This window comes from Eschrichtius robustus, chromosome 14 (assembly GCF_028021215.1).
Source record: "Eschrichtius robustus isolate mEscRob2 chromosome 14, mEscRob2.pri, whole genome shotgun sequence".
Lineage (NCBI taxonomy): Eukaryota > Metazoa > Chordata > Mammalia > Artiodactyla > Eschrichtiidae > Eschrichtius > Eschrichtius robustus.
The window spans coordinates 35,552,964-35,571,179 of record NC_090837.1 but is presented as its reverse complement, the minus strand read 5'-3'; the positions used below and the strand labels follow the sequence as shown (position 1 = coordinate 35,571,179).

At 46.4% G+C, this 18,216-nt stretch overlaps 1 protein-coding gene and 1 long non-coding RNA gene across 3 annotated transcripts; one reads left to right on the top strand and one right to left on the bottom strand.

Annotated features, from left to right (window-relative positions):
- Positions 1-550: 550 nt before the first annotated feature.
- Positions 551-7,984, bottom strand: LOC137776841 (uncharacterized). Its single transcript, XR_011076334.1, has 3 exons — positions 7,709-7,984; positions 3,933-4,039; positions 551-628 (listed from the first exon to the last, which is right to left on the bottom strand). It is a non-coding gene; the product is annotated as an uncharacterized lncRNA (long non-coding RNA).
- A 1,428-nt stretch (positions 7,985-9,412) lies between these two features.
- TGIF1 (TGFB induced factor homeobox 1) lies at positions 9,413-17,631 on the top strand. 2 transcript variants are annotated; one of them, XM_068563017.1, is made up of 4 exons: positions 9,413-9,809; positions 10,061-10,245; positions 15,596-15,822; positions 16,640-17,631. In XM_068563017.1, exons 2-4 carry the CDS (start codon positions 10,230-10,232, stop codon positions 17,213-17,215), a joined length of 819 nt encoding a protein of 272 aa, XP_068419118.1. In that variant the 5' UTR covers positions 9,413-9,809; positions 10,061-10,229; the 3' UTR covers positions 17,216-17,631. The 2 variants fall into 2 exon arrangements, with proteins under 2 accessions (XP_068419118.1, XP_068419117.1); XM_068563016.1 differs by lacking the exons at positions 9,413-9,809; positions 10,061-10,245 and adding an exon at positions 11,239-11,468.
- Positions 17,632-18,216: the final 585 nt, after the last annotated feature.

The window sequence follows — 18,216 nt, the reverse complement described above, 5'->3', positions numbered from 1 at the left end:
CAGGACAAAGCCCTTGTTTGTGAGGTCACCTGGCTATTTTTAAGGTTTTTTTAAAAAATAAAATGTATTCAAGACTAGTGGATATGTGTATGAATTGCTGCCAAGCACAAGCGGAAGGGGAGAGACAAATATGGACTGATTTAGAAATTTATTTTGCCCCCGCTAATCTACTCTGTAAGTGTGTTGCTGAGGAGAGCTTCCAAAATGGGTTGGAGAAATAAAATAAAATATACCTAAGTTTTAAAGATAAAGTTTATCCAAGTAGCTTGGAAGTGAATATGTTTTCCTCCCTTTTAAGGTAATACGGAATAATCGTTTTGGCTTTTGCATGACATCCTGTGGAGGCCTGATAAAACACTTTAGGAAGCAGATTGTCCCCTAGTAAGAACACACCAATAGAAGAGAAAGCCTTTCCTTAAATGTTGCGTGCCTTTCGGGGGGTATGCGGACTCCATCCATACATCGACAGCTTTTATTCATTCATTCTGAGGAAAGTATCTTGCTCTCTTTTTACATATTATAATGCTTGGCCCAATTTTCTGTAAAAATTACCTGCATCAGGATCAACCTTTCCAGTTTTGCAGATTTGGCAATCCAATTCAAATGGTTTGACAGCCTTTGATACTTCCTGTAAATAGCAGTGAATAATGAACTCCCAGGGTGTCACTGGGGGTTATTCACACTTGCTAATGATTAACCACCCCTGGCTCCTGAACTGTAGAACCAGACTTCAAGGCCCCAAATATAGCTCATCCTATTTTAGACCCCTGCTCAGGTTTTTATATGAGTTTTGAAAATCCCTTCTAACTCAATCCAGAACGAAACCTAAGTGTCCAATAAATGGGGATTGGTACATAAATTATATCCATAGTTACAACGAACTATTATTTAGTCATCAAAAATGATGATAGTAAACCTGCCTTGTAAGAATCGTTAAAAGTTCTCTGGAGAGAAGGAAACTAAGCCAGAAACTCAGATCTCCATTAAAAAAAAGGAAGAGCTGGGAAGAAGGAATAAGTGAAGGTAAAATAAAATGATGATGACCAGTCTAGACTGGGCACCTGCCTTCTCCAACTCCAGCTCATATTCTTCCTCTGTCTCTGTCTGTCTCTCTCTCATTTCTCAGACTTGTACAAAAAAGTATAAGATTAAAAAAACCCTCCTTGCCATGCATCTCATTCCTTTCTACCCTTCTCTTCCTCCAAAGGTAGCCATTGTTAATGTTTCCTTGAGTATCCTTCCAAAAAATATAGGCATAAAACATTTTACGCAAAAGGGCAATACTAGGGACTTCCCTGGTGGCACAGTGGTTAAGACTCTGAGCTCCCGATGCAGGGGGCCAGGGTTCAATCCCTGGTCAGGGAACTAGATCCCACATGCAGGCCGCAACTAAGAGTTCGCATGACACAACTAAGGAGCCAGAGAGCCGCAACTAAGACCCAGAGCAACCAAATAAATAATTTTTTTAAAAGGGGGTAATACTATAATGTTCTTCGCCTTGCTTAAAAACAACATACCACGGAATTCCCTGGCAGTCCAGTGGTTAGGACTCTAAGCTCTCACTGCCGAGGGCCCAGGTTTAATTCCCTGTGGGGGAACTAAGATCCCACAAGCCTCACAGTGCTCCCAAAAACCCCCCAAGAAACAAAAACAAAAAAGCTTATCAACATATATTAGTAATCTTTCTATATCAGCTCAGTCTGATTTACTTTGTTGCTGTAATGACTGCAAAATAAAGTTTTCATGGTGGCTTTTTTTTTTTTTCATGTTTCTGTTTATTTGGATTTCTTTTTCTTTTTTTTTGAACTGCTTATCTATAGACTTTGCCCAACTTTACTTTTTAAAAACAGGGTTTTTTTCCTCTGATTTGTATCAGCTCTCCATAAGTTCGGTAAATAGGTCTTGTGCCTGACATGTGCTGCCAGTTATTTTTTCCCAGTTTTTTTGCTTTTGAAAATTTTATGATTTTTTTCCTCAGACACAAGTTTTTTTGTTTGTTTTTTTTTTAAAGGAATTCCTTTATTTTTATTTTTTATTTATTTATTTATTTATTTTTGGCTGTGTTGGGTCTTCGTTTCTGTGCGAGGGCTTTCTCTAGTTGCGGCGAGTGGGGGCCACTCTTCATCGCGGTGCGCGGGTCTCTCACTATCGCGGCCTCTCTTGTTGCGGAGCACAAGCTCCAGACGCGCAGGCTCAGTAGTTGTGGCCCACGGGTCCAGTTGCTCCGCGGCACGTGGGATCTTCCCAGACCAGGGCTCGAACCCGTGTGCCCTGCATTGGCAGGCAGATTCTCAACCACTGCGCCACCAGGGAAGCCCCATACACAAGTTTTTTAAAAACACAAAATGCTTATACACATGGATCTCTTTTACTGGGTCTCAATTTTGTGTCCTGGTTAGAAAGGCCTCTCCACTCCACGATCATATTCATGCCTCCTTCCAGAACAAGTGGTCTCAACCTCAGCACCACTGACCCTCCAGACAGGATGAGTTTTCTGGGGAGGTCTGTTCTGTGTGCGGTAAAATAGCAGCGTCCCTGGCCTCTATCCACTAGATGCCAGTAGCATGCCCTCCTCTCTAGCTGTGATCACCAAAAATGTCGCCAGGCATTGTCAAATGTCCCCTGGGAGGCAAAGTTGCCACATACATCCTGCCTGGAGAACCACTGTTCTAGAACATACAGGGGTGCATTTTTAATTAACATGTCAACCTCTAACATTTCAGTCTTTGATTCAGATGAGTTTTATTTTTGTTAAAGGAGTGAGATAGAGATCCAGCTTGATTTTTAACTAAAAGTAGTCAATTGTCCCAATTCAATTTACCCCGATCTGAAAAGTCACCTTTGCCAAAATCTAAATGTCCATATCATATTCTAAACTCTCATTGTTCTTTGTTTCCTCTTTATTTATTCTCAGTACAGAACACTTACATTTTAATTATTATTAACTTCAAAATACACTTTAATATCTGAAGGGGTTTCCCCTGCCCTCCTCCCATTCCCCAACAACTTCTTTCAGAATTTCCCAGGCTATTGTGTGGTTGTTTAATTTTGATGAAGTGTAGCAATTTAAAAACAAATATCCTGTTGGAATTTTAATAGAAATTGCTTTGAATTTAAAGATCGATTTGGGGAAGATAAACATCTTTATGCTTTTGCCATTGAATCTTGCAGGAAAGGATAAATTATATCTTCTTTTTTACTTAAGTCTTCCTTTATGTCCCTCAGTAGGGTTTTAAAGTTTTCTTCATAAAACTTGCACATATTTCTTGTTAATTTTATTCCTAGATATTTCATCGTTTTATTGCTGTTATAAATGGGTCCTCTACAGCTTTGAGACGAGGTAATGGTGATAAATGGAAACATATGAGTGGATTAACCCTTTGATGGAAAGAGGAGAAAGGGACTCAGTTAAAAACTGGTACAGGGACTTCCCTAGTGGTGCAGTGGCTAAGAATCCGCCTGCCAATGCAGGGTACACAGGTTCGAGCCCTTGTCTGGGAAGATCCCACATGCCGCGGAGCAAATAAGCTCGTGCGCCACAACTACTGAGCCCGTGCACCTAGAGCCCATGCTCCACAACAAGAGAAGCCACCGCAATGAGAAGCCCACGCAACGCAATGAAGAGTAGCCCCCGCTCACCCAACTAGAGAAAGCCTGTGCTCAGCAACAAAGACCCAACGAAGCCAAAAATAAATAAAATAAAATCAATAAATAAATTAAAAAAAAAAAAAAAACTGGTACAGTATTCTGAAGGTCTTACTTTTACCCCACAAATATGGTACTATTCCAAACTATATTTTTTTTTCTTTTTTTTTAAATCAGGACACATCACCCCCCCCCCCCCCCGCCTTCATTATTGGCCCATCTAACCTTGTTCCTTTAATTCTCTGTCAAATGCTTTTAGGCTAATACAAAAACAGGCTGGTTCTCACCATTTTAAAAAGGGAAGAAAGGGAATTCCCTGGTGGTCCAGTGGTTAGGACTCCGTGCTTCCACTGCTGAGGGCCCAGGTTCAATCCCTGGTCAGGCAGCTAAGATCCTGGAAGCAGAGCAGCCAAAAGAAAAAAAAAAAAGAAGAAAAAAAGAACAGGAAAAACAATGAACACAGTAGAAAACTTGACGAAAGTTATGAATAGGTGAAAAGAAGAAATAAATGCACAAAAAACACAAGAACGTGCTCTCACCTTCTCAAACCAAGACATGCAAACCTTATAAAAATTAGGTGTCATGTATTTCCCTAGGAGATTGACAAATATGAAATTGATTGATAATGTGCAGTGTTAGCAAGGGTGTAGAGAAAGAGGTTTTAAATATGTAAGATGATTTGGAGGGCAATTTGGCAACATCTGTGAAAATTTTGAATGCACAGCCCTTTGACTCAGCTAGTCTACCTTCCAGGGACTCCTACAAATATACTCACACAAGCCCCCAAAAATCTGCATACAAGCTGACATTCTGCTGAGACACACTGGTTTAGTTTGCCCTCGTTTACAATCCAAAGGAGCTCCTGGCCTTGGTTGGTGCCTATGTTTTATCAATTGTTGAATATTTTAACTATAATTGCACTTTCTTTTTGTGCTTAGTTACAAATTAGACACTATTTAAATGCTCAGCACTAAACATAAATGAAAAAAGCAAGCTGCAGAATATCATTATTGTTTGGATCATGGACCAGGGGTCAGAATGGCGGGACAAATGATTGAACTGCCCTTCTTCGTCTGTCAGATGGGGATAATAATAAGGCGTGCTTCTTAGGATGTTTTCAGGAATAAAGATTAAAATATGTGAAGTATTTAACGCTGCCTGGCATGTTATTTACAATAACGGATTGTATTCTCATTAATGATTCTTACAGTCTCATTTTCATGCATTATTTTGTTTGAGAAATATTTATTGGGTCCCTTTATGGTTGAGGCCTTGTCCCAAGTGCAGGAATATTTAACAATGAGCACACATTTTATTGGGGGGGGGGGTCAAAGGACAACGAACACACTAACAGTCAAATGAGCAAAATAATTAAAACTTGCAGTGTTATGGGGCTTCCCTGGCCATCCAGTGGTTAAGAATCCGCCTTCCAATGCAGGGGACGTGGGTTCGATCCCTAGTCGGGGAGCTAAGATCCCCCATGCCACAGGGCAAGTAAGCCCTCATGCCGCAACTACAGAGCCCGCGCACCACAACTAGAGAGAAGCCTGCACGCCACAGTGAACAGCCCGCCCACAGCAACTAAGAGCCTGCGCAGCCAAAAAAAAAAAATTGTGGGGCTATGGAAGAAAGAAATAAAGGGTTGAGCGAGACCTGTGGTTCTCTACCAGAGGTGTCCCCCTACCCCAATTTCTGTCCCCTCTGGAGGACATTGGTAATGTCTGGAGATGTTTGTCACAACTTGGGGGGAGGGTGTTACCAGCCAGTATTGGTTAGCCCTCAGGGATGCTGGTAAACATCCTACAATGCGCAGGACAGCCCCCCACAACCGAGAATTATCCAGCCCCAAACAGGACTGCGGTTGAGAACCCCTGAGCTAGATGGTGGCAGCAAAGGTAACTAGATTTAGGTCAAGTGGTCACAGAAGACTCCTCTGAGAAGATGATATTTAGGCCAAATTCTGACTGGTGAGAAAAAGCCAGATAGGCAGCAAATGCTATGGGGCCATCCCAGGCAGAGGGGACTTGAAAACAGCAAATAACAATGAAAACCCCCTTACATTTGAGTGTAGTATACATATGCGCATATGGAGAGTGAAGGGGTCAGTTAAGAGGTCTTTCCTATTTCACTATGTATACTTCTTTCTTGCTTGGATTTTTGAGAACAGTCTACTTTCCACCCCACCCCGCCCCTTTTTTTGTAATTAAAAAAATGAGGAAAGAAAAAAAGCACAAAAAGCAGGCAGGTTGGAAGAGAGCCTCTGGTAAAACTCCAGGTAGATTTCAGAGAAGAGACAAGTTTTAGAGCAACCTCCATGTGTCCAGGTGGCCCTGGTGTCATAATCTGTGGTCAGTCTCTGCCCTATACTGCCTTCCACATCCACCAGACCCTCCACAGATGATGCCGGAGAACACTTGATTTACAGCCAGGTAATTTATGTCCAGTACATGGTTTTATACCTTTTAGCTTTGTTATATTTGGATGTGTTATCTTGACTTTAGGAAAAAAATAATAACCTAGCTTACTAGTTTGAGTATTAAATGAGGTCATTTACATTGTTTCGTAAACTGTAAAACACAGTACAGATCATGATGTTGAGAATAGAGAGGTTAGAGGCTGTGCTCAACAATTATCTTTCTGCTTTGTCCTGTTGAGTTCAAATCCCCTCTAGGGAAAGGAAAAGAAAAAGGCCTGGGCTACACAGGGAAAAAAGGGCTGGGAAGGGAAATGCAGGCCAGGAGAAAAGTGATTACAAACAAAAGTAGTAGCACAAGTTACATTATTCATGTAACTAAGGGGAGGAGAGTCATGTTGATGGGACAGATAAAAATCACCACAAGATGGTTGTAGCCCAGCCCCAGGCCCTTGAAAAGACAATGGTTGGCTTCTCCTTAAGCAGCCTAGGACCCCCTGACCTGAGATGTCAAGAGATGATTATAGAATGCTTGTGCAGTGCTTGGAGCCCCGCAGTCTGCATATTTTATAAAAATATCTGTTCCCCAGAGAGGAGAAGCAAAAGGGATCCAGTGACTGTGAGTCATCATTCCTCCGTGTAAGACAGTGCCGCGTGGAATCAGACTTTATCAACCGTCACTGAGATGAAGGAAATAAATAGTCTCCAATCACTTGATGGACCAGGTATCAAAATAATAATAACTGCAAGTATTGATACACTTTTCTGGCTTATGTGCCTTTCCAAGTTTCTTTTTGAGTTTTTGCTTTTGAAGGGTTTGCAGCTGTGAAAAGTAACTTAACTCTGTGTCTTTTCTTGGCCTTGAGGCAGCCTGGGAAGATAAGACACCAAATGGTACTGTGTGCCTGGAGGGAAAAAATAGTGGTGTAAAACGATGATCAAGTACCGAACACTTTCTCACATTTCATTCATGCAATTTTCCAATATAATTAACATCCATATGAATTCAGCAAATAATACATAGTAAAATGTGAATCCACATTTTTTCCCCACAAGCACCCGGGAAGAATCTTAAAGGACACTGGATCAGTTTCACCGAGAGGCCCTACCTGGGACATTTAGGGACTCACAGAGCCAGAACTGAAACTTGTTTTTCCACCTTGAGAAAAGCAAATAAACAAAAATATCCTAAGCAATTGCTGGTTTTTCAAGCCCACTCTTTCGGGTTGTTTTCCTGGCCTGTGTTACGCAGACTCCAGGCACTTTCTTCCCAGAATGCACCAACAATCCAAAGCTTCAAACAAGTTTGGGACGGGCCTTGGGGATGTGGGAGGGAGGACATCGACCCGGGGGAGGGGGCCCGTGTTCCTCTCGGGAGCATCTCGCCAGCTTTAATAACTGCTTCGGTGTGACTCGCTCGAGCCAAAGGTGAGCATTGCCCGGATCAAGCCGGACCTCCAGCGAGAGAGTTGAAAGTTCGACTCTCTCCTCCTGGCCATTTGAAAAGAGGCTTTTAATTCTCGGCGCCCCTTCCCCTTCTCCGGTAAAGTTTGTTTTCCAGCTATAAACTCCCTGCAACCCTCGGTTTCCATCTCGGTTGCTTGAGAATCGCAATAATCAGCCAAGTTCATTAGACGAAGGAAAAGATACCTTTGTGTACATAATGAGAGCCACCGCGTGGCCGCGGAGAACCACGCGGAAGAAGGAAACAGTTTTGTCTCGCGCTGGTGCAAACGGCCAGGAGGAGGGTTAAGCCGACCCGAAGGCGGGTTTCGTGGACCGGCTTCGAAAGCGGCCGAGGCAGCCGAAGCGGCTTTCGAAGTTAGCAAACAAAGCGTCTCCCCAGTAACCGCCCGGCTCCAGACAAGGCTCCTGCCACTCCGACCGCTGAGGCGCAGCGCCGGCGCTCCGGCTCCTCCTCCTGCGTCCCTCCTCCCCCCTTCTCCCGGTCCCCAACGGATGTGAGCCACCAATCCCAGCAACAAACAACCCTTCAAACGCGGGAGCGGAGCGGCCCTCTAACGGGCCCCTCCCCGCCCCACATCTGTCCTGCGCGCGGGCGCAGCCGCTGATTCATCTGCAGCCAGGCCGGGAAGGAACTGCGCACCGGCAAGTTGCAGGGGAGCCCTTCCAGGCTGGTGGTTTCCCCCAGGACCATGTTACCCCCTTGGCCGTTTTAGATGTGTGTTCTCTTAGGTGCCGAGCCGTCGGCACACCACAGGAAAAAAAAAAAAAATCGTAAGGTCGCTCCCTTCTTAGAGTGACGCTGTTTTCCTTGTTTATTCATTTTAAGTCCTGTAATTGGAAAAAACCACCCAAGCTTTGTAAACTCTGGCCTTATTCACTCTCGGGGCGGGGGTGTCTTTTTTTTTGGGAGGGTGAGTGGGTGGGAGGCTGGCTTTAATTTTCAGTGTAATCCTAAAACAGAGGCTCCAAAATCTAGTTAGTCATCGTTTGGCTGCCTTATTCCTCCTTGGGTTGAACCTTATTTCCACGGAGCTTCTGCCGGGTTCTTCACAGAGATTACAAAACAAAAACAGCACAGAGCAGAAACTGGAGGCAGACTCGGGAGCTGACGGACGTCTCTATTAGGCTAAATTATTTACGTTTGGGTTTTTTTTTTTTTTTAAGTGATGGGGAAAGTCTTAGTGTGGCATGTGACAGTTCGTTTACTTCAAAACAACGAAGGGGACAAACACGCGAAAACTACACGCAGAGGAGAAGGCGGGGAGGGGGCACGCGTTTCTTGAAATGAGCCTAAAGCATCTGGTCTTTTTAAAGGGTAATTTCATCTAGGAACTCCTACTGGAGTCCTCCTCTCAACCAAAATAAAGCAACAGGAACATGTATTTACTTAATGGTTTGTTTCTGTTTGAAGTACCGGGGGTGGGGGGGTGGGGAGAAGGGTCCCCTAGCAGGATAAAAGTCCTAAAAGTAGACTCTGTTCACCGAAACAGATGAGCGCCCCCGGGGTGGTAGCCCCCTTCCCGTAAAGGCGGCACAGCTGCCCGGGTCCGGGGGTGCGGATGTCAGGCCGAGTCTCGGCGGGGCGGGCGCGCGTCCGGGCCGTCCCCAGGCAGAGACTTTTAAAGAGCATGTGAGTATGACAAGTGTCTGTCCGCAACATGTTAGATTTCGAAACTGCCTTGCAATCCAGTCCGGAACTCGCAGCTTTAGCCGGGGGAAACAGACTTTCGCCCGGGGTGTCTGTGTCTCATCCTCCCCCCCCCCGCCCCCCACTGTTGCTGTGGAGGAAGAGCCCCCGGAGGAGAAGGGTGCGCCGCGCCGCGCCCGCGTGTCAATGGCAGCCGCGCATTCTGGAAGAAGTTGGTTCTTGTCCCGAATACTTTTCCTACGGAGCCCCGCGCCTTGAACCAGCAGCCGCTGTCTTCTCCTGCGGCCAGAACGGGGACGGTGGAGTTGGGGCAGCTGTCAAAAACGAAAGGGGAGCCTTTTCTTCCCTGGGGTGGAGGAGGGGGAGGAGGAGAAGGCCTCTTTTCCATCTGTTGCAATTTCCTAACCAAACGCACCCTCGCCAGCCCCGGGAAGAAAGGCCTAAAGTAGTAACTCGGGGCGCTCGGCTGGTGTCGCCGCCGCCGAGCCGGGGATGCAGGCGGCGTGCGCGCAGTGGGGAGCAGCGATCGCGTTTCTGGGCTCGGCCGCCCCCACGAGGGACGGGTGACAGCGGTCCGGGGACGCAGGCTGAGGCGGCGCGGCCGCGGCGCTCGGTGCCGTCCTCCGCGGCTGGAAGGTGCGGGGGAGGGGCGGAGGAGCGGCGGGGCGGGCGGGGGACGGGGCGGGCGGCTGGGGGCGGAGGCAGGACCTCCTGTACCTTCCCTCCTCGCCTCGCTCACTCTGACAGCGCTGAGGTGCGCCGAGCAGGAGCGGGGAACAAAGGAGCGGAGTGGGGAGGGGAGCGAGTTGGGCGAGGGAGAGCCCCCGGCCGGCTGCCAGAAGATCCCGGCAGGAGGAAGCCCAAGTGTCACTTGAATTCCACCCAAGGAGCGGGAGCCTGGGATCCGAGCGCCTTGTTTAGCAATAACGGCTGGAGCGCGTCCTACAAGTTACGGGAGAGTCGGCCGGGAAGGAGGACAATCGCTCGGCCCCTCCGCCCTCGCTCCTAGCCCCTCGAGACCCCAGCGTCGCCTCGCGCTGGAAGGGGAGCTCCAGAATGAAAAGCAAGAAAGGTAAGGCTCGCGGGCTGCGCGCGCCGTGGACGCGAGTACCAGGGAAACGTGCGTGAGGGGCGGCGCTGGGCTCGGGGCGAGAGTGACTTGGTGGACTTTTCCGCCCCGGGGCTCGCAGGCCCGAGTGGCGGCCGTTTTCTTTGTTGAGGCTGCGTCTGAAATGGCAGTTGTTGTTTTCCTTCTAGACACAACACGAGGGGCTGTTGTGGGGAGACGGGCCTCTCCACGCTGCTGGCACGTTGTCAAGAAACACGCTCGCCGCCTTGTTTGTGCGCCTCCAAGTTTCATTGTCTCCGCCGACACCCCACGCTCGCCGCGTGGCTTCTTGCTCTTTCTCGCGGGTGGGGGAGTGGGGTCCGGGTCGGGGGCACCCCTGCCCCGCTTTTCCCCGTCGGGACCCTGGGCGGCCCGGCCGGCGGAGCCGCGGCTCCTTTGTCTCAAAATTGGGCTCCTGGGCCCCCTCTCACTCCCGGCTGGGCCGGGCACGTCTTCTCCAGGGATGGGGCGTTTACACCTTCGGAGGAAGGCGACTCTGGACCCCAGGTCGCCCCCGGGTGTCGGTCCCTTTGGAAAGCTAGACTTTTCAGAATTCCCAGCCTCTACAAGTTTTCCCACGATGTATCTGGGGCAAGAGGAAGAGTTAGAACTGATGGCAAGCGGCGTGCAGTCAGAATGAGTTCAAGTGTGACATGCAAAGAGTGAGTCTGTCATTGTTTCCACGAAGCGTTCTGGAAGCTTTATAACTAAAACTTGCCGTCAGTCTGGTTTAAAAACAAAATACACAGAAAGAAAAAGGAAAAAAAAAGACCACCACGAAAGGTCAAAGAATGTTAACTCCCTTTTGAAGTTAACTTTTCAGTCCCTAGCAGGGAGGTACCCCCGAATGTTCCGTCGTGGGCCGGAGTTGGCTTTTCTGTTGTGATTTATGTCGAGTGGTTCAAAACAGAAGTTAATCGCTCGGGGAAGCCAGCGCGGGCGGGGTGGGGGGAGGGGTGACTACTGCGCATGCCCAGCTGCGGCCAGAGTTTCTCCAGCTCCACATTCTTTCAGACTCGTCGAGCGAATACGGTTAGAACAGACTCCCGTTAGAGTGGGGCAGCCTCGAAGCCGAGAGGGTTCCCTCGGCCACATTTTCACCTTGGACTTCTGTTCGTTTGATCCTGGGCTGATGCCTTTGAAACACGCGGAGCTCCCCACCTCCCGCTTTGCGGGCGGGAGTCAAAGTAAACGTCCACCCCGGGGCCTTGGTAGTTGTAGTGGAACTAACTCCCCGCGGACCCTGAAGGGCGAGAGCGGGGGCTCAGAGGTTTGGACGTTTAACTGGGCTCGGCGAGCAAAGGCGCGCGGGGAGTGCCCGGGGGCGCCCAGGGAGACCAGGTCAACTCGTGGAAGGCTGACAGGTCCAGATCGTCCCTGGGAGGCGTTCTCTCCCTCCTGGTGAACTGACTGGAACAAGTTGGGTTGTTTTTGACGGGTGCGTCTTGTGATCCGAGACGAGAGCTGGGCTTGCGCCGGGGCGGGCTCCCCCCATTGTTCGGGCTCTGGCGGGGAAGGCAGTGATGATCCTCCCTGACCACCCGCAAGGCTCTGGGGTACACCCCCCCCCCCCGCTGTTGTACCGGTGCCCCACCGTCCTTCCCGGCTCCCCTCTCTCGGCGCCCTCCCCCCACCCCAGCCAGGGGACGGGGCAGGAACCCGCCGGTCCCTGGGGAATCTTCGGGGCGCGCTGCCCCGGGGCGCGAGGTACTGCTACCGCGCCGACTCATGGAAACAATGAAAGGTGACGTGTTGGAGGAGAAACTTCGCGACTGGTTCGGAGCCCTTGCGGGGGAGCGGAGACTGCCGAGGTTGCCCGGGTTTCTTTCCCTTTTTAGGTTTTCCTGGCAAATCCTCTGCGGGTGGGCAGGCCCCTGAGGAGGTTGAGATTCACGGCCCCGTTTTCAGTTTCTTCTTGTAATCTGAAACTCCAAGGCCTGGGTTTGCTCTCACTCGTGCGGTCGGAGGGGCGACTTCAGCGGGGGCCGAGGAGTTGGCGGAACAAAAGCTCCCGGGCCGGCCGGGCCGGGCTCCTCCCTCGGCGAGTCCCTCTAGGTCCTGCCCGCCCCCGCCCCGGCCTCCAGCCACCTGGGGGCCCCGCGCCCAGTGGCCTCCGCTAGGGCTCCGGAAGAGATCTGGCCCGCCTGGCTCGCCGAGTTGGACTGTCCGTTTTATAAAAGTCTGTGAAAATCTTTAAAAGTTTTGTTGAAAACAAAAGCACTTAAAAACTCAATCGCGGAGCCGGGGATTTGGTAAGACTGGTTTGTGACAATAGTGTCTCGTCTTAGAAAACTGAGAATGCCCAAAAGACCTCCCCAAAAGATTTTCAAACAAGCAGAAGAATCGTTGAGGAGAATCCCCTAAGTCTCTTTGCTCCCGGTTTCTGACGATGTGGGATTCTTGCTTCAGACTTCTGCGGTTGGGTTCATCCCAGCGCTCCTTGGATTTAGTGCCTGGGGGGTTAAGTACGTTTCCCGTCGCTTCTCCTGAGATGTTCTAATCAGGAAACCCGTTAGGTTAGGTTTGCTTTTTCCTATTTATACCCTTAAGCGTTGCCTTCGGTTATTCTTATTCCCAGATCCTTTTGTAGCCTCTTCCAGATTTTCTTTTTTAAGAGTTCAACTTCACAACCACTGTCTCTCTGGCCCTCCCCCGGGCTCTGCCCCTCCCCCTGTTACTATTCGGGGGGAAAAAAATGCTTTTTAGGGCTGTGGGATTCATAGGCCATCTTGTGGCTTTCTAAACAAATTTCCTTGTATGTGGATGGAGTAAAAGAGGCTTGTGATCCCCCCGCCCCCGACCACCACATTTTTTAAAGTGTGAGCAGAGTAAGACGTTTGGAAACAAGTCGTAACCGGGAAAGTGTTCCAAAGCTCTGTTACAATAGGAAATGAGTAACTTGGAAAAGTCTTTTTGTTTTTCCAAGTTGAGCCACAATCCGGAGGGAGAGTTTTAATGAAAACAGTCCTGACAGCAGCAAACGTGGTTTGCTGTAGTGAAATATCAGCTGGCACAGCCAAGGAACTGAAGTCTTAACTTCCTGTTCCGTCAGCTTTTGTGCACATATTGGAAATATTTGTTAAGAGGTCCGGAGGCCTGGCCGCTCTTTCATTTAAATGAACTGAGAACAGAGTAAAGTCGCTGCAGTTTGGTGTTGCTTAACTGAAACCTGCTTTTGTGTCACTAACCTGTTTTGAAAGATCAGGCTTCTTGTCAAACTAAGTAAGCAGATCAAAGGACAGGCTTTAGGGGTTTTTTGTTTGTTTCAAACTATTTGTGATTATCAATTTACAGTTGGGAATTCACTGTTCAGTGAGCAGACTTTCACACTGTTTCTAAAACGTTAAAAGGGGAGGTGGGGTTAATAGCCTAGAGAAAAAGTTCTGGCTTTTCAGACTTTTTGAAGAGTTTAAACAGATTGCTTTATTCACATTTGCTTTAGTCTTTCAGTTACTTGACACGTTTTTAAAAGTTAAGATTTCTTTATCAGAGCAAATGTAAAACAGGAACATTTATAATTTCTTAAGGTTTTTTTGTTAATAGTTCTTCACCCAAGTTTCAACACAGGTTTTAAAAGTTTCTCATCTTCTCAACAGTGAAAGCACTTTCAGTTTTAAATGTGCCTCCTTTTTTTTTAAGCAGTTTAATGAAATCTGGGTAGAGAAACATCAGATACACAGCTGTGGTTAAAATTTAGGATTGCTGGGCCTTTTATTGATGGCTGTTTGTTAATTAAGCCTTGAGCCAAAGTGAATTTGCAAGATCATCCTACTCTTTTGTTAGAACTTGCTTTACTTTGTCTTTGGAAGGTTCTGCCTTTTCTGTGGACACTCCCTCCAGCATCTTCTGCCCCCTGCAGTCCAAAACTGAAAATGTGTTACCAAGAAGAGTTAGACTCAATTAACTGACGAGCTAGCTCATCAACAAATCTTTGAATGAGTAGCTTTTTGAGTCTCATTGTGTTAAAATGCTTTGAAAGGATGGGGTTTGGGAAAAGTTCCTTTAAGATACGTTGAATGGTTTATCACTCTGAGGAATATTCTGTTTTTATTTCCTATCAAGGTAAACCACTTGAGCTTGTGTCAACAAAGTTAAGAATGCCTACCTTTAAATGTCATGCTACTTTAATTTCCTTTATATAGAAATACTGGTTTTTCAAGCATACTATAGTTTGTAATTTATTTATGTTTAAAATATTCTAAATTGTCTTCAAAAACGAGAATATACGTCTTTAGTCAGAGTAGCCTTTTGTAGTTTTGAAACGGGGAAGGGTTAAAGTTCAAAATTATCTTTAAATGTCTAAAAGGGCCAAGTCTGAAGTTTTGTAGAACCCAGTCTATGTGTGATTTAAATATTCCCTATGGGTGTGACTTTTTAAAAATTTCTGGTAGGATTAAAGCGCTTGTAAACAAAAGAGTTTCCTCTGGGGGTTGCATATTCAGTTTTCTTTGTCATGTAACGATTTAAAGCTGATCTCTGCTTATTGATATGTAGTATCCTGGGTTCGGATTAAACTGGCAGTTGAAATTTACGGAAGTTTTAAAATTTATTCACTACTAGGCATCTTTTGACCTCTTACATTAAGTACTAAAAATTGAAAAATATTTTTATGCAGTGAAACTGAAAACTTCAGTGGTTGTTTGTATTTAGTAAAAAGTGACTAGTACTGTCCATTAAAAGTAGGTGTCTAGTTTTGAATAAATGGAGGTAGCAATGAACAGGAAAAGAAAAGGAATTGGCAGAAAATTCTGCCATGCATTTTATCCTTAGAATACTAACTGGGTTACAAGTGTAATTTTCTTTGCTTACATCAGTGGAAAAAATCTTCCCTTTTATTTCAAAACCTTCAGTGGAAGAGGGAGGAAGAACAGTGTTTCAAAGGTACATTAGTTTACCCGTTGGATTGTTTTTCCTAGTTAGCAATGACCTCACGAAGAAGGTTGTCAGACACATCCCGTCTGCTTATGACACCTTTCCTGTTTCACACGTGGCAAGCTATTCGCTTTAGGTGCAGCTTTGTCTCACTTGCTGGATTAGACATTTCTGAGCATCATTCAAAAGGAATGTGAGATGTTGAATCCTATAGGAAAGTGGGTACAAAAGGGAATCTGCCAGTGGGCTGGGAATCTAGAATATGCTGCTAGTCGAATTACTGTTGAGATTTCGCATGAGTTCTGGTGCTTCAGGACGGAAAACACCGGTTCTTCGCTTGTTTGGCTCTCAGGAGTTGAGAAAACACAGTTGTGCTGAGTGGTCAAAAGAGGTGAGCTTTGCTGATAAAAGTGTCTGACGGCTGGCCTCTGTCCTCTCCTAGGTGTTGTTGCCGCGTCTGGCAGTGAGACCGAGGAAGATGACAGCATGGACAGCCCCCTGGACCTCTCCTCTTCTGCTGGCTCAGGCAAGAGAAGGCGGAGGGGCAACCTGCCCAAGGAGTCCGTTCAGATTCTCCGCGATTGGCTGTATGAACACCGATACAATGCCTACCCCTCAGAGCAAGAAAAAGCGTTACTGTCCCAACAAACACACCTCTCAACACTACAGGTAAGGGAAAGGAACGCCAGCTGTATTCCCTGGGGGTGTGGTGGGTTTTTTCCCCAAAGTCGCTTTACAGCATTCCTGTATAGCAAGCCTTTAAGTACCTCCCCACTCAAAAAAAAAAAAAAAAAAAAAAAAGGGGGCATATCTTTTTCTTGTAAACTTTATAGTGCTAACAGCTAATAACTGGCTATATAGAGAAACAGAAACACTTGACAGTTATCTGTCAAAAAGCATTTCCTTTAATGCCTAAAAGAGCCTTCCTTTATGCAACAAACATAAGAAGGAGGTTAAATCTTATTCTATTGCCCAGGAAACTGGTTTGATATTTAAACAAGTTCAGACTTCAGTGAGGTAATTCATGTTCTGTCTGTTGACATAGTCATTTGAACTGGGAAAAATCAGTAACTGGGAGGAGTGGCTCTTTTCATACAGGAAAGGTTTTCCTGTAGTTGATTAACTTAAATGCCGGGGCGGTAGATAACAGTTAATATGGGGAGAGTTAAAAGGTAAAATTCCCTCTCTAAAATCATTTTCAAACGTTTGAGAATGTATACCTTTCTTTTCCTTCCTCCTGAAAAGGTTTAAGGATGATGAGAGACCAAAAAGGGGATTTGTATTAGGAAAAGAGGAAGTTTATGACAGGAAACACCTCTCTTTTCTCGGCCGGGCTCAAATACCTCTAAATAACTTTGTAGGTCCCGATAAGCCTTTTCATGCCTCCTTTAATGCAAAGAGAGAGAGCGGTAAGGCGCCCCCAAGAAGGCTCTCGGGCGCGTTGGCGGAGCATTAAAGCGTTTAAAACATCCCCGTGTGATTTCAGGTCTGTAACTGGTTTATCAACGCCCGGCGCAGGCTCCTCCCCGACATGCTGAGAAAGGATGGCAAAGATCCAAATCAGTTCACAATTTCCCGCCGAGGGGCCAAGATATCTGAAGCCAGCTCTGTGGAGTCAGCGACAGGCATCAAAAACTTCATGCCGGCTCTAGAGGAGAGCCCTTTTCACTCCTGTACAGCTGGACCCAACCCAGCCCTAGGGAGGCCACTGTCTCCTAAGCCATCATCCCCAGGATCCATTTTGGCTCGTCCATCCGTTATCTGTCATACCACTGTGACTGCACTGAAAGATGTGCCTTTCTCTCTCTGCCAGTCAGTTGGTGTGGGACAAAACACAGATATACAGCAGATGGCAGCCAGCAGCTTTACAGACACCTCCCTCATGTACCCAGAGGACACGTGTAAATCTGGACCAAGTGCACACACACAGAGTGGTCTTTTCAACACTCCTCCCCCTACTCCACCGGACCTCAACCAAGATTTTAGTGGATTTCAGCTTCTGGTAGATGTTGCACTCAAACGGGCTGCAGAAATGGAGCTTCAGGCAAAACTTATGGCTTAACCCCTTTTTTCAAGCAAAACAGTTCTCAGAAATGTTATGATTGCTGGGATGATGGCAAGAGATGAATTGCATTATTTTATATATTTTTGTATTAATATTTGCACATGGGATTGCTAAAATGAAGCTTCCTGTTACTGAGATGTTGTCAATGGAATACAGTCATTCCAAGAACTATAAACTCAAAGCTACTGTAGAAACAAAGGGTTTTCTTTTTTAAATGTTTCTTGGTAGGTTATTCATAATGTGAGGTGGTTCCCAAGATCATGTGATTTTTTTTTTTTCTCCCCCTTTTTTTGTTGGTGTCTTTTTCAGACTGTGCAATACTTAGAGAACCTATAGCATCTTCTCATTCCCATGTGGAACAGGATGCCCATACTGTCTAATTAATAAATTTTCAGTTTTTTTTCAAACAAGTATGAATCTAGTTGATTGATGCATTTTTTTCATGACGTAATAAAGTATTTTCTTTAAAAAGTACTGTAATGCAGAGTATTTTGTTGAGGGAGGCGCTTCTTAAAAATGAGTAGGAATATAGCACCCCAATGAGCAGGAAGTTGGGGGTAGGGTGGAGTGTGAGTTAGGGGGGTGTCACCAGCTCTTTGAAGAACTGTGGACAAGCCAGTCTGTATAAACAGGATGTGTGATAATTTACTCTTGATAGGAGGCATAGCAGGCCCTTAAATCTTTACTTAAAGCTGTAAATTGGAATGAATCATTTCCATCGGTGTTTAGCTAACCACTAAATCCCTTGGTGACCTGGTCTGCGTATTTTAAGACATGACCCACGTTGAAAAGGAAGATCTCAAAGCACCTGATCATGGCTCAAGTTTTCAGAAGTAAACAACAACCCAAGCAGTTCTTAGTGTTGCCTCTTGCATGTTACCGTCTAAAATAATTTTTGTTCAGTGGTCCAGTTAGGTAAGGCCTTTACATTTAAAAGCATCTTTTAAAACATTGTCTAAAGTGGTTAAAGCAGTGGAGTTCTGTCTCCCATGGGACTG

Bases quoted from the DNA above. Each gene is read 5' to 3' on its own strand.
- TGIF1 (XM_068563016.1), top strand. From the start codon at position 11,414: ATGCCTTTGAAACACGCGGAGCTCCCCACCTCCCGCTTTGCGGGCGGG. The intron at 11,469-15,595 runs GTAAACGTCCAC...GTCCTCTCCTAG, and splicing joins CTTTGCGGGCGGGAGTCAAA to GTGTTGTTGCCGCGTCTGGC. The intron at 15,823-16,639 runs GTAAGGGAAAGG...GTGTGATTTCAG, and splicing joins CACACCTCTCAACACTACAG to GTCTGTAACTGGTTTATCAA.